At 41.7% G+C, this 15,316-nt stretch overlaps 1 protein-coding gene across 1 annotated transcript in view; it reads left to right on the forward strand.

Moving 5' to 3' along the window:
- LOC144752451 (uncharacterized) overlaps positions 1–14,873 on the forward strand; it is a 156,541-nt gene extending 141,668 nt beyond the window's left edge. Inside the window, exon 9 of the mRNA XM_078640375.1 lies at positions 14,353–14,873. Coding sequence (XP_078496501.1) covers positions 14,353–14,547 — 195 coding nt within the window. The 3' untranslated portion in view covers positions 14,548–14,873. The remainder of the gene's footprint in view (positions 1–14,352) is intronic.
- The last annotated feature ends 443 nt before the right edge of the window (positions 14,874–15,316 follow it).

Here is a 15,316-nt window from a genome sequence, read left to right on the forward strand (position 1 = left end):
GTGGATTATGCCAAGGTTCCGAGCATGGTCAGTCAGGGTGGGTGGGCTCCCGAGGGCAGAGGGCCACCAGGTATTGTCCCAGGCTGAGGTGCAGGGTTCATGGATGAGGACCTCGCTCTTCTCGGAGTTGAGCTTGAGGCAGCTGTCCTTCATCCAGGCTGCTACGTTTCTCATTCCTTCCTGGAAACTGAGTCTGGTGATTTCTGGTTTCTTAATGAGGGAGAGGATGAGTTGGGTGTCTTTGGGGTAGGATACAATGTCCGTGCTGTCTGACGATGGCGACAATGGGGGCCATGTAGATAGTGAAGAGCGTCGGGCTTAGTGAAGATCCTTGGGGTACTCCGCAGATGATGTCAGTGGGGTTGGAGAGGAAGGGGGGAGTCTGATCCTCTGGGTTCTGCTGGAGAGGAAGCATTGGATCCAGTTGAGGGCGGATCCCTGAATTCCTGCGTTGTGGAGTCTGGTGGCTAGCGTGCGATGTGAGACGGTGTCAAAGGCTGCAGAGAGGTCTAGGAGGATGAGGGCAGCGGTGTGTCCCTGGTCTAGCAGCATGCGGATGTCGTCGGTGGCTGCGAGGAGGGCAGTCTCAGTGCTGTGGTTGCTGCTAGATAAATGCAAGTTCAAGAAGAGCACGTTACTTACCTTCAGTAATGCTGATCCCAGGGGTCCCTTTTCATGTTGTTGGCCAACTTCATCCCCCGTATCATAGCCACCACTGTAGGAATCAATCTGTGCCAAATAATTAATCGATTACATGAAGCATTTTGTAGGGCAAAGGCACTGTGTCAGAGTCAAGAGGCTGGCGGAATGGCTCTGACTCAGTTCAAGCAGCGGGCAGCTTTAGTCGAGGTCAGTGTGGCGCTGGCTCAGCATCAGACAGTCCTATAGGTTGGCTGTCATCTATGGAGCCAGAACGCAACCAGAGGGTCCAGCTGGTGCCAATGCAAACCCACCAGCAGAAGCCCAGTTGGGAGGCCTCTCAGTTCCTTAGTGCCAGAAAGGTGCGTCAGAGGGAGCTGGTAACAAGATAAAAAGCAGCAGCATGGTCTTACGGAATTCTTCAATCTTCTTCAGCATTGACAATGGCCCCAGAAATTCAGGTTGCCACGGGACATGGGTCGAATCGGTTTTGAAGTGGAATGACTTCAGGAGCATGACCTGGAGATACAATGACACCCTAGCGCCTTCTCTGGAGAGGACAAGGGGCCGAGTCCCACTGTTGCTTCTTGTGCTTTCGGAACGTAATGATGATCTGCAGCGGGTTTGACCTCAGGAGCTGGACCGGGACCTGCTTTTGGACCTCAGCTAATCACAGCATGGGGTCTTGTGAAGTTTCCCCACAAAGGGCTTTGCTTCCCATCCTGGATGGCCTTGGGGTGTATCGAGCGCCAATCACTGCAGGCCTTGGAGTAGTGGTCCAATCCCAGGCACCACAGACAAATCACGTGAAGGTTTGTCACAGTCATCTGTTGGTGATGTTCCCAAGGGGTGTGAGCCCTGTAGATTTGGGTGGTGACATTTTCCCTTTCAAACTGTAGAACTTTAGCCGAAAGAGTGGCCTCAAGAGAGACAAGGAGTATCTTTGGATCGATGTATCTTGGCACGGAAAAACTAACTGTAAGTGTGTGTGGGTGGCACCTTTATAGGCCACTGCAGCTCATGTCCGACGAGAAACAACATGGCCTCTGAGCTGCTGGTACCACCGGTTGGCACGCATGGGTACAGCTAAAGATTTCCAGATCCAGTCTGAGGTCTGGAAGAATATTCAAAAGGTGAGAATTCGGTATTCAGACGTCACTATCAGAATGAGATTTTATGGGTGCCAGCTTTGCCTGAGTAATAATGAGCATTCACAAAGGACTGTTGGAATCCTCTGAATGGAGTCTACAGTAAATAGCAGATGTCCTGGACATATGGACCTACTGGGATGCATATAATAAAGAGCATAACGCAGAGCCATAAAGTTTGCCACACAAAGAACGTGTAGCTTTTAGCCCCATCTCCTTTCACTAATCTTCTCCCCTCAGGACCGGCTTTAGGGCAGTGCGACTGGTGTGACCGCACTGGGCGCTGACCGGTGGAGAGCCGCTGAACTTGTGGGGAGCACTGTGATTAGCAATAACTTATGATTGAGAGATGAGGGGCACTTTAGTCTGGTGGTAGTGAGAAAATCTGAAGAGGCAGTCCCTAGGTCTGGGGGCACTTAAAATGATTGTCGCATCAGGCGCCACCAGCGCTGAAGCCTGCCCCCCTCTACCACATACTTAATTGGGCTTCTTTGTATACTTTGTGGATAGTGAGCCTTGCATAGGGGTTTTAAGGGATAAATAAGTTACAGATTCACTTTCTGTGACCTCAAGTGGTGCATTGTAATAGTGTCTTTTATTGTTTCATTAAAAGCCCCCCCCCCTCCCCAACTACCTTTCCTACCTTAAAACTGGGCTGAATCCATAGTCATTACCTGACACAGGGGGTGGTTTCAAATGAAGATTAAGATAGAATGCTTGTTACGACTGAGATATTTTGTCTTGAACCGTGTTGGCTGTACTGTGTCCCCATGTGCAGACATTTGAATGACCCTCCCTGCAGAGACGTTGGGCCTGATTTTAAGTTTGGCAGATGTACAAGGACTTCATTGTGATAAGCGAAAGATCAAAATATAACTATTGAGGTGCTTCTCTGGAAGACAATCCTAACCATCCATTGAAACTGGAGCTTTTCAGTGTCTGCATTGAGGGTGGTCACTGATTCCTTTGGCGTTTGAGGCCCAGGGCGATGAGTCTCCAGTGCCATGTGGAGCTGAGAATTCAGTGGCTTCCAAGATTCCTCGTCATCCCTTATCACATTGAGATGTAGGATGCAAGACCAGTCTTCTTTGATCACAGGAGGAGTGGCAGGATGATGGCTCTAGTGTCTTGAAAAAAAGATAGCTTCAATCGAGGTCTGCACCACATAGATGTCATTTCTGTATTCTTTCCTGCACCCAGTATGTCTGGTTATTCACCCAGCACGATCTGCAGCTTCAGGTGCAGCCTGCTTTAAAGGTGTCCTGTGAGTCCATCGATATTTCTTTGGTCTTAGGTTCTGCAGCAGATCATGAGAGGATTTCTGGGCGACAGGAGCTCCTAGGAGTTCAGGCACGTGCTGAGACATTCCAAGCATGAGATTGCATGGGGTTTTATTCTGGAGCACGCACTAGGCACGTCACCTTAGGATCGCTGAGCCTTCTGTCATGATTTTTTGAGGCACCGCCTTGTAATACCCGGGATACTATCGTCCCTTTCAATGTCCCGGTTTATGGCTGGAATAAGTGCGAGAACTGCAAAAATGCACCCATCGCTAACTAGGAATCGGCCAGGGTTTTATGCTAAAAGGCTGGTCATTTGTCTGCTCTAAATATGCTAATTACATCCTTAGCTAATAAGGCCAACTTATCCTTTGTAACACTTCAAGTATAAGCACATTACTTTGGCTAAACCCACTAGAGTCCAGCCGAGGAGTCATTGGCCACTACAATATTATAGTGGCACATTAAAAGGTAAGGACATATGTGATCCAAGTATGCCACAGAAAAGGGTGTGACACCTTAGAGAAGCATTGATGCAAATTTAGTGACTGTAGGCAGTAATTACAATTTTAAAATGAGTTGCAGAATTATTTTTTTAATCGCAAAAGCTGTTTAGTACACTAAACAATAAACACAATTTGGAGGATGCAAACTATGTGATTTTGCGAATTGTGTGATGTGTGCCTACCAAAGTGTTTCATACTTAAGGCCCTGTATCAGGCTCCTCCTTCCTGAATCCTCAGGGTGGTATTGATGCTCTATGGGGGCCCACCTCACCAAGTCCGGAGTGTAATACTCACAGACTGTTGGAGCTATCAAGCGGGGGAAGGAAAGGGTAGGAACAGCTGGGAGGGAGACCTGGGGACGACACAGGAAAAACACTGTAAGGATGGATACCGCAACACTCCTACTCAGTTTTAAACAAACACATTTCAAACATTCAATTCTGGAGCCGCTCTTACACCCTATCTGAAATAATAAGGAAGTGAACGAATTATGCCAGAAGAGAGTAGGGTGATGCAGGCGGGCAACTAGAGCCAAATTTCGGGGGGGGGGGGGGCTAATTCTTCCAACCACGGACAAAGTGGCTGTGAGAAGGGGTGACCATACAACAAAAGCCTCATTTACAACTAAATGGTCTTTTAAAGATCTGTTGAGTACTCGGGTGCGGCTGCAATTACATGCTCGCCAGCCCACAAAGCTGTGTCAGCCCGGGCTGACAGGCATGACGGGGGGGGGGGGGGGGGGGGGGGCTGAAGCCCCGTGAGCCCAATGGGTGTTGCGCGCCTGGTGATGTATGTTCCTCCACTTGAACTATAGGAAATAAAGAAGAACATGCAATGCAACCAATTCCTAGCTAAATTGATACCATTGTTTCAGCATGTTAAAGGAAACCCTTATATAACGTACCATAAGATATATGACAGTATGGCCGTAGGAGAACACTAAGAACCACACCCCTTTTTGCAGCACTCTCTTCTGGAGAAAAAATAAGAGAAAACAAGGAACAACCAAGTTGCTGGGCACAAGATGAGGTAAAGTTCAAACACAGTTGTGCATGTTTGCCCAAACAAAAAAAGAAACCCAGGTTCGTTAATTCTCCACAATATCCTTGGAATAATGGAAACGAATACAAAGTACCAATATGACTCTTTAGTAAAGGATAACCAATAGTAGCACCAATGTCACAGTAGGGTCTTGAACAAGTGCTCTAGCCCACAAGGCCACTCTTCTTTTAGCAAAAGAAATAATAAATACACCAATATGCTTTGGTTTCTTTCCTGGTTGAAACCGGACTGGCTTCTTCCAGGAGACAAAATAATGTTAGCCAACAATAATGCCCAGTAACTGTAAGCGCTCCTCTGCAAGGGACCATGAATACCAGCCCCAGCCAACAGACTGAAACACTAGTCAAAACAAACAATCCAAGGGAACTGGTACTCTCCTCTGCAAAAACCCTAAGTGCAGGACTCATCCAACAGAGGAGAAGAGGAGTGGAGAGCAACGAGGCACGAACCTTACGCCTCTTCCTCCGGTGAAATGCGGTGTCAGTGGGGCGTGACCCGCTTTGCATCTATACTTCCAGGTTCGCGCTAGCGGTGCAGCCAGTGCGCAACCGGGATCGATTCCTGACAGCCCTGTCCCACCCAGTCCTCCATTTCTCCAGCATCTCATCCATTGATGAGAAGCACGCAAATCCTCCATCAAATGGTAGATCTGTACATTTCGGTATGGAGAAGATATATAAATCCAAGCATGGCCATGCATCCAAACTGATGTTCTGCAGGAGCTACAAGGGCTGTATCTTTGTCTTCTGCAACTAAAAAAGAAGCTACTCAAATGCATCTTGATCCTGTTTGTTTCAAGGGAACTCAAATGATGAGCCTAGCCCTATTCCCTTCTGAAGAGCAGCAGTGACAGTTGCAGACTAAGGAGGAAGACTCACTAAACCACAAATAGTTCTTGTGTTTACTTTTGGTGTTCTGGACTTTGCATCCAAGGATTTTGAAGAGGAGGCATCAGAATTTGACCTGGACAACACAGATGTCTCCGTGCTCTGAAGAGGCTGGTTAGTGGCATGAGATGTCAATGTCGAAACTAGTATTCATGAATGGATCTATGACAGAATATCGAGGATGCAAATATCGACAGACAAAATATCGACGCTGGAATATCGATGGCAAGTATATCGACACCCTATCTACAACATGGTAAGTACAAAAATATCGAAAATAAAATATCGATGTTAAAAATATCGTAATTAAAAATATTGTTTTTTTTAAGTAAAAAAAAAGTTAAATTAAGTAAATAATACTTATATCTAATTTAAACTTATTTAAAAATGTATTATAATGTTTAAAATGAATAAATAATACATATTTAATATTAAACATTTAATTAAAATTAAACATACAATATATAATATATACTTAATTAATATATATATATATATTTTTAAATTAATTAAAAAATATTAACAAATACTATAAATTAAAAATACATCAACACTCATAACATAATAACATAAATAATAATAAATGATTATATTTAATAAATAAAAACAATTAAATATACTTTCAGTATTTTAATAATTAATTAAATACAACATTATGTAACATATTAAATACATAAATAAATATAAATAATATTGGATAGCATAAGGTTAAAAATTACTATTCCAACTCCAGAGGGTGCAACAGTAGGGAAATCGTTGGATAGCATAGGGGTAAAATTACTATTCCAACTCCAAAGAGTGCAACAGTAGGGAAAGAGTTGGATAACGTAGGGGGAAAAATTACTATTCCCATTCCAGAGAGTGCAACAGTAGGGAAAGCATTGGATAGCAGGTGAGTAAAAATTACTATTCCCACTCCAGTGGGTGCAACAGTAGGGAAAGCGTTGGATAGCGTGGGGGTAAAATTACTATTCCAACTCCAAAGAGTCCAACAGTAGGGAAAGAGTTGGATAGCGTAGGGGGAAAAATTACTATTCCCACTCCAGAGAGTGCAACAGTAGGGAAAGCGTTGGATAGCGGGTGGGTAAAAATTACTATTCCCACTCCAGTGAGTGCAACAGTAGGGAAAGCGTTGGATAGCGTAGGGGTAAAAATTACTATTCCAACTCCAGAGGGTGCAACAATAGGGAAAGCGTAGGATAGCGTAGAGGTAAAATTACTATTCCAACTCCAAAGAGTGCAACTGTAGGGAAAGAATTGGATAGCGTAGGGGGAAAAATTACTATTCCCACTCCAGAGAGTGCAACAGTAGGGAAAGCGTTGGATAGCGGGTGGGTAAAAATTACTATTCCCACTCGAGTGAGTGCAACAGTACGGAAAGGGTTGGATAGCGTACGGGTAAAAATTACTATTCCAACTCCAGAGGGTGCAACAGTAGGGAAAGCGTTGGATAGTGTAGGGGTAAAATTACTATTCCAACTCCAAAGGGTGCAACATTAGGGAAAGCGTTGGATAGCGTAGGGGGAAAAATTACTATTCCCACTCCAGAGAGTGCAACAGTAGAGAAAGCGTTGGATTGCGTAGGGAGAAAAATTACTATTCCCACTCCAATGAGTGCAACATTTGGGAAAGCGTTGGATAGCGTAAAGGTAAAAATTACTATTCCAACTCCAAAGGGTGCAACAGTAGTGAAAGAGTTGGATAGCGTAGGGGGAAAAATTACTATTCCCACTCCAGACAATGCAACAGTAGGGAAAACGTTGGATAGCGGGTGGGTAAAAATTACTATTCCCACTCCAGTGAGTGCAACAGTAGGGAAAACGTTGGATAGCGTACGGGTAAAAATTACTATTCCAACTCCAGAGGGTGCAACAGTAGGGAAATCGTGAGATAACATAGGGGTAAAATTACTATTCCAACTCCAAAGAGTTCAACAGTAGGGAAAGAGTTGGATAGCGGGTGGGTAAAAATTACTATTCCCACTCCAGTGAGTGCAACAGTAGGGAAAGCGTTGGATAGCCGGTGGGTAAAAATTACTATTCCCACTCCAGTGAGTGCAACAGTAGGGAAAGCATTGGATAGCGTAGGGGTAAAAACTACTATTCCAACTCCAGAGGGTGCAACAGTAGGGAAAGCGTTAGATAGCGTAGGGGTAAAATTACTATTCTAACTCTAGAGGGTGCAACAGTAGGGAAAGCGTTGGATAGCGTAGGGGTAAAATTACTATTCCAACTCCAAAGAGTGCAACAGTACGCAAAGAGTTTGATAGCGTAGGGGGAAAAATTACTATTCCCACTCCAGAAAGTGCAACAGTAGGGAAGGCATTGGATAGCGGGTGGGTAAAAATTACTATTCCCACTCCAGTGAGTGCAACAGTAGGGAAAGCGTTGGATAGCGTACGGGTAAAAATTACTATTCCAACTCCAGAGGGTGCAACAGTAGGGAAACCTTTGGATAGCGTAGGGGGAAACATTACTATTCCAACTCCAAAGGGTGGAACAGCAGGGAAAACGTTTAATAGCGTAGAATTTTATTTTAACATACTTATAAATAATGTTTATATTTGAAATAATGTAAAATTACTTTTTTAAATACATCAACATCAATAAAAAACAATTATTAATTAATAAAACCAATGACATTTGAATAATTACTTGACAATAAATTAACAACAAACACCAAAAAGTAATAATAATGAAATATTACTCACCAAATAATGAAAATCAAAAAATAAACTATTTATCATAAAAAAATTTAAAAAAATTGACATCACAATTAAAATTTAAGAAACAATATACAAAATCTAAAAAAATTATAAAAAAGTTTACCAATTGATTAATGATTTTTTCTACTTATTAAAAACAATTACAATTTAAAAATATTATTTCCCAATAAAATAAATTAATTATATTTTAAATTAATTATTTGCAAATTAATAATTAATTAATACATTAATTATCCGTACCAAAAATGTAAAAATATTTAAATATTTACAATTAAATTACTTCCCACCCAATACCCCTATAAACCCACAACACGCTCCGGTACTAAAACATAACATTTAATAAAAATTAACATTAATTACCAATTAAATAATTAATTTATCAATTAAAATAATTAATTGCCAATTAATAAATAATTACAAAATAAATTATACATTAAAAAATTAATTAATTACAATTAAATTACTTCCCACCCTATTCCCCTATAAACCCACAACTCACTCTGGTACTAAAACATAACATTTAATAACAATTAACATTAATTACCAATTAAATAATTAATTTATCAATTAAAATAATTAATTGCCAATTAATAAATAATTACAAATTTAATTATACATAAACAAATTAATTAACTACAATTAAATTACTTCCCACCCTATTCCCCTATAAACCCACAACCCACTCTGATACTAAAACATAACATTTAATAAAAATTAACATTAATTACCAATTAAATAATTATTTTATAAATTAAAATAATTAATTCCCAATTAATAAATAAATACAAATTTAATTATACATAAAAAATTAATTAATTACAATTAAATTACTTCCCACCCTATTCCCCTATAAACCCACAACCCGCTCTGGTACTAAAACATAACATTTAATAAACATTAACATTAATTACCAATTAAATAATTAATTTATCAATTAAAAAAATTAATTGCCAATTAATAATTAAATGAAAAAATAATTACACATAAAAGAATCATTAATTATTTACTATTAAATTACTTCCCAACCTATTCCCCTATAAACCCACAACCCGCTCCGGTACTAAAACATATAATTTAGTTAAAAATCAATTTATTAATATATAAAAAAAATACATATATAATATAAAATAATTTAAATACTTAACAAAAACATATAACACATACATAATAAAAAACATAAAAATAATACAAATATCGATATTAGTGACATCGAAATTAGTTACATCGATATATATGCTATCGATATTACTAACTTCGATATTACTTATATCGATATTAATAAATTCGATATTACTTACCTTAGGGTCGATATTCTGTCCAACGATATTCTTGACATCGATATTCTTGACCTTCGAAATTTCAAACACGATATTTTGGTAGGTCGATATTTGAAACTCGATATTTTGACTGTGTACCTTCATGAATGCAATAGGTTTCGCCTTGTACAACTCTCTCCTCAAAACCCAGGCAAAGCCATTTGTCTTGGGTTTTGGAGATGTTAGTTAAGTATGTAAACTAATATACCTCTTAACTTATGATCACTTGTACTCGTTCTTCTCTAAGCCAGCCTGATGCTGATGTATTCGGAATAATTCCTATTTGTGCCTTAGCTGCCCACAAAATGGCATTGTTTATCAGTATGATGGCACAGTATGATGGCATGTGTAACCACCATTGTGTCAGGGCATGCATTTTACCAGGCATCACCACCACTGTACCAGTACCTGCATGTTGCCAGGGAATACCTCAGTGTGCCAGGGCCTGCAGATTGCCAGGAATTAGCACTATTGTGTCAAGTCCAGCATCTAACGAGTGGAAGCAAACACTTGCTCCTCAGACACACGCAAGATGCCCTCACAAACATGCGCTAACGCACATACACAGTTACAAACACAGGCATGCACACATGCACCTGCACACACACTGCACACACAGACACTCTCAGACACACAGACATAAGCCCATACTCACACACTCAACTCGCAAACATAGAGCAAAACCATTTTTGACTTACCTGCTCCAACTGCTTTTCTTTTTTTCTCCTCTCGCTCACTTGCGCTTCCCGGGTTAGAGGGAGGAGGGGAAGTAACTTGGGCAGCTTGGGAGGGTGAGGAATTTAGGGCGAAGTGGGTATAAATGCCTAGCATGGCCAGAGGCTGGTAACACTGCAGACCAACAACAAATGAAGCATGGGGAAGAGCCGAGACAGTAAAGCAGAAGCGCAGGCGTGGGAGGTGAGAGCAGGCCTGAGTGCTCAGCGGGAGTGCAGAGGAGAGTTGTGAAATCAAGGGAAAGAGGGGAGTGACCAAAATGAGTGACTGGGTGGGGGGCTTGTGGGGACGTGAACTTAAAGAGGAGGTTGGTGAGGGGTATCAGCAGACATCAGATGTTTTTGGGGTGGTAGGGAGCAGTGAAGGCACTGCCAGAGGGATTTGTTCACTCCACCCATGCATCTCCATTGGCAGGGAAAGACATGCAGGCCTCCTTGCTATGTGAGTGGAAGGATACACTCTTCAACCCACATAGCAGCAGATTCAATACAGCAGTGATTTAAGGCATGAGCAAAGTGGGCAATTGCCCATGGCCCCACCTTCGAAGGGCCCCCCTGGTAAAGTAAATTCTCTCTCTCTCTCTCTCTCTCTCTCTCTCCCTCTCTCCCCCCCTTACCCCACCTGCACAGTGTCATCTTAAGAATTTTAAGAATTTTTGGAGCCCCTGTGTTTGAGTAAATCCCATTTCTGAAAGCTTGTTTGGAATCATGAAGGCTTCAATGACCAGAATATAGGCAATAGCATTAGAAGTTGTCACAAATAGGGGATGCCAAAATGTGCCTTGCCCAGGGCTTCAATATCATTAGGGCAACACTGCTTGAACTGCTTCTAGCAAAGAGAGAAAAAAATAAATGTTATTTTTATCAACAATAGTTTTCAGTCCACTTTTTATCCGGGGCCAGCTGAATTTTTTTCAGCTTGTAGACCCAATACCTTTTTTTGCTGGATCACGCTAGCGCCGGGACACCTCTGGTTGAGGTAGCTGTTGCTCTTTACAAATGCTGATGTATTGCATTGTATTCAATTTGCTGGGTGCGGTGCCAATAAGGCAAAACCCTAAAAGTCCTGCAGAAATCATTTAGAAAAGAAGTAAACAATTTGAAGATATAAATACATGAACATATTGTGTTGTTTGTAATGGCTTCTGCTCTGTATCAGCATTTGTAGTGTTAGATTCAGTATCATTTTTTTTTACCTTGGAGAAGAGGGCGGGATGGTTCATTATCATTAAGCAAAATGTTTGGGTCTACATAATGCTTGCATTCCTGCATCTGTAAAGTATTTGGCTATTTTAGCCGATTTGGCAGCTCCATAAAAATCTCAGACATTTACAACGGGGAAGCTGCAAACTCCCTTGCAGTAGAAGCAGTGGCAACCAAGAGGAAAGAAAAGGGGGTATCAATAGTGTTTTGATGTACTGTATCATCTACGCTACTGTATCTTGGTTAAAAACCTTCAGATGGATCCTGATTTTAATTTGGCAATTGTGGTTGACAGGATTTGCTTGGGAAAAGTGGAATATAAATGAAGGGAGCCCCTGTCATCAGGAGAGAGCTACAGTAGAGGTGATCTGACAGTAAGAAATCTGGGCTCCCCATACTACTCATCGTAGGAGATATGTGTTGCCTCACCACTTTTTGGCACTGAAGTCTTTTAAAAATATTACCTGCATTGAGTTTTCAGATGTCCAAACTGTCTTATTTGCAATTGGCCTCAATCCCTTTATTGAATGTTTCCTCACTTTCGCCATCCTCTTCCCTCTCCTTCTACTTCGCTTAATTCTTTAAATGTACAAAATCAGAAGAACTCCCCAGCAGGCTCTAGAAACAAAGGAGGGGTCAAATTTGATCTCAAAACCTCCCTTTCTACCCTACCTCCCTTTCTACCCATTTATGGAGTGTGCTTTAACAGCTGAAGGGTAGGATGGGGGGCTTTCAGGATCTTTGGTACCAGGCCCTGGGTCCAGGTACCCTAGTACTGATGAACTGGGACCTGGGAAAGGGAGACAGGCTCAACCTCCAAAGAGACTAAAGCCCTATTTATCTGCTTGAGGATTTTCCTCTAGTAGTCTATTAAGCAGGCACATGCTCCTTGGGGTTCCACAGCAGGAGCATCCTTATGTGGAGAGTACACATCTATTCAGGAAAGAACAGGTCATTCAGTGCCTCAAGTACCAACACTTTGCATCTTGGTTCCGACATATACTCAGAAATGTGGGTACCAGGAGCTTTCCCCTCCTGAGTGGGTGGCAGAAGCATCTGGAACAGAGGTAGCTACCCTATTAATGGTAACGGTAAGTGCTGCCAATTCTGATACAATCCCTAGGCCCAAATACCCTTTAATTAAATAAGTGTGACATTTTCCATCCACCTTAAAAGCCCATGATCACCTTTGATACCCAGCTCTTCAGGAATAAATGCTTTCACATGGATACATTTAATTCAGAAAAAAACACAGCTCACAAGATTAAGGTTTGCCCGTCACAAGACTTTGGAGTTTGTAAGGGTCAGCTGCTGAGAACTGTTTGTTGCATGCCACGCAACCGCCTGAAGCATGCTGTAAACAGACAGAGTGGCATTGGGAATCAATATCTTCCTTATCCAAATAAGCTCCCCAAAAAGTAGCATAATGCGCCCCTTCTAGTAAGGGGATGCAGCGGGGGAGAGGTCCAGCAATTTCCAGAATAGGGAAGCAAGGGAGTAGCCAATCCCTCAATCCCGCCTATTTAGCATAAATAAAAGGAATTAGGTGAAGCAGTGGATGATGGATTTATGGAGCTTATGCATATGGAAGGAGGCTTGAGGAAAGGTGTTCCAAAGTTCTTAAAGTGACAGTGCTCTTTTTGAGATACTTAAGGAAGACAGAGTAATATTTACCTTTAAAACTCCATGGGCCTCATTTTTGAGTTACTGCCGTAGGGAAGCGCAGCAGGCCTTCCTGCTGCGCTTCCCTGCGGCAAAAGAAAAGGGCAGGAATGTGCTGTATCTATAAGATACGCAAAAGAAACATTTGTGTGTTTTGCTGTATCTATAAGATACGGCGCATTCCTGTCCTTTTCCCCTGCGCCGGCGCACAATTGGCTGCCTGCGCAAACGCAGGCACCTTTACACTATGGTGCAAGGGAGCCTGCGCTGTGGGGATGATTATTTTTGTACAGGAAGGGAAACCTTCCTGTACAAAAAAATCACAAGAAGCTTTTCCTCTTTCTACGTGTGCTGCAGAATGCAGCACACGTTGAAAAAGGAAAAACGAGAAGAAATAAAGATATTTCTCCCCATTGCGCCTCCCTTACACCTCCCCTGGGGAGGCAGTAAGGTTTTGGCACTGCCTTAGATTTACGATTTCTAGTAATTCTGGGGCAGTGTCAAAAGGCCATGGATGTTGCTGGGAATGCCCCCAGCAACACCCATTGCACGCCCCTTTAATGCAGAACACTGCGTTAAATGGACTGATATTTATCAGGCAGCATTAAGCCAAAAAAAGTGGCTTAGTGCTGCTTGATAAATATCACGCAGGCTTCTGCGCTATGGAACGTCACAAAAAGTGACGTTCCGATGGTGCAGGGGAATCATTAATGAGGCCCCATATTTCTGCAGAGATATGATCCCATGATGGAGGTTATCTTCTTTGTGACATCTCTCAGATCAGGCCCAAAGCAAAAACGTAATTGTGCGAGGGTTCAGCAATGTCAGTTCAACACAACTTACATATCTATTTTATAACAGCTCAGGTTGTGATAGACTAGACATCAACATTTCAGTTTTTAAACAGAATTTCTGTGGATTCAGTGACCAAATGCATGATAGAGTTAGGAGAGGATTGCACAGTCCTTTAAAAAATGTGGTCTAACAAAGGAACTGGTGAGTGATATTCAGAAGGAATATTTTATGAAGTTGTTTAAATATTGTTCACATTAGTCTTTATTTAATTTTGTTGGTCAAGAGAACATGTGTGTCTTTAAGGAGGAGGAGTGGGCTATAGGTCAATTTAAGTGAGTACTATTTGATGTAAATAACAATCTTCGTTTTATTTCTTGTTTTGGCTTGTAATTTAGGACACTCCGACCCTAGACATGGCAAAAGAAACAGTAGAAGAAGAGCAGGGAACTGTATCTTGCCTCAGCATCGCTGCCTTTTTTCGTAGATTTGGAAGAAGAAGAACAAGAAGGAACCGCAATGTGGAACATCTCTTAGAGGAGGGACAGGAACTGGAAGGAAAGCCTGTAAGGGAAAAGGAACCGAGTCCATAGTGCTTTCAATGAAGAAAAAAATGATCACCTCTAATTTTTATATCTCATTTTTAATTGTCAACAAACACAATGTAACATTGATAGTATTCCTTCAGCATATTCGGGGATTTATGCTACAAATACCCTCTGTTTCATAAAGGGAGTGAAATAATTTAGAAGAAGAAAGTTTTAATGCAAACTTGGATGAGCCGATGGGCTTCTTGTTTAAGCAACTCCAAAAACACAAAATGTAAAACTTTCCTGTCTGTAATCATGCCCTGCTCGGCAGTGGCTGTATTAAAAAAAATAAAGAATATATTCCACTTCGGAAACTGAAATTTCCTCAACTGAGTAAGCATATTTGTGTCTCAGAAGGTTTTCTGCAATGTATCTGAGTGCTAAGTTTTTATTAGCTGTGTGATTACTTAAAAACTTTACAGTGTAAAACACATGAACAGCGCCCCACTCCCAACCACCCTTCCCCCATCTGAGTGAAAATCTCCAACTCTTCTATTGTGTCTGTGAGGAGATCTCCTCCAAAGTGGAGGCGTTCTCGATACTCCTACAGAAATGTTTTTGTAGACAATGTGAATGGGACCATGGAGAGTAGCTATAAAATGGGGAATATTTACACAGTAATGGGAGGAGTTTAGGACAATTTAAGTGGGGTTTAGGGAGGGGCAGGAAGGATGTTAGGGAGAGGCATGCTAATGTACCACTCACAAAAGAGTGGGACCATTGTTATTCACAAACTGAACCTAAAGTTACTACAACCCTAAAGGTCTCAAAA

This window comes from Lissotriton helveticus, chromosome 5_1 (assembly GCF_964261635.1).
Source record: "Lissotriton helveticus chromosome 5_1, aLisHel1.1, whole genome shotgun sequence".
NCBI classification, from domain to species: domain Eukaryota; kingdom Metazoa; phylum Chordata; class Amphibia; order Caudata; family Salamandridae; genus Lissotriton; species Lissotriton helveticus.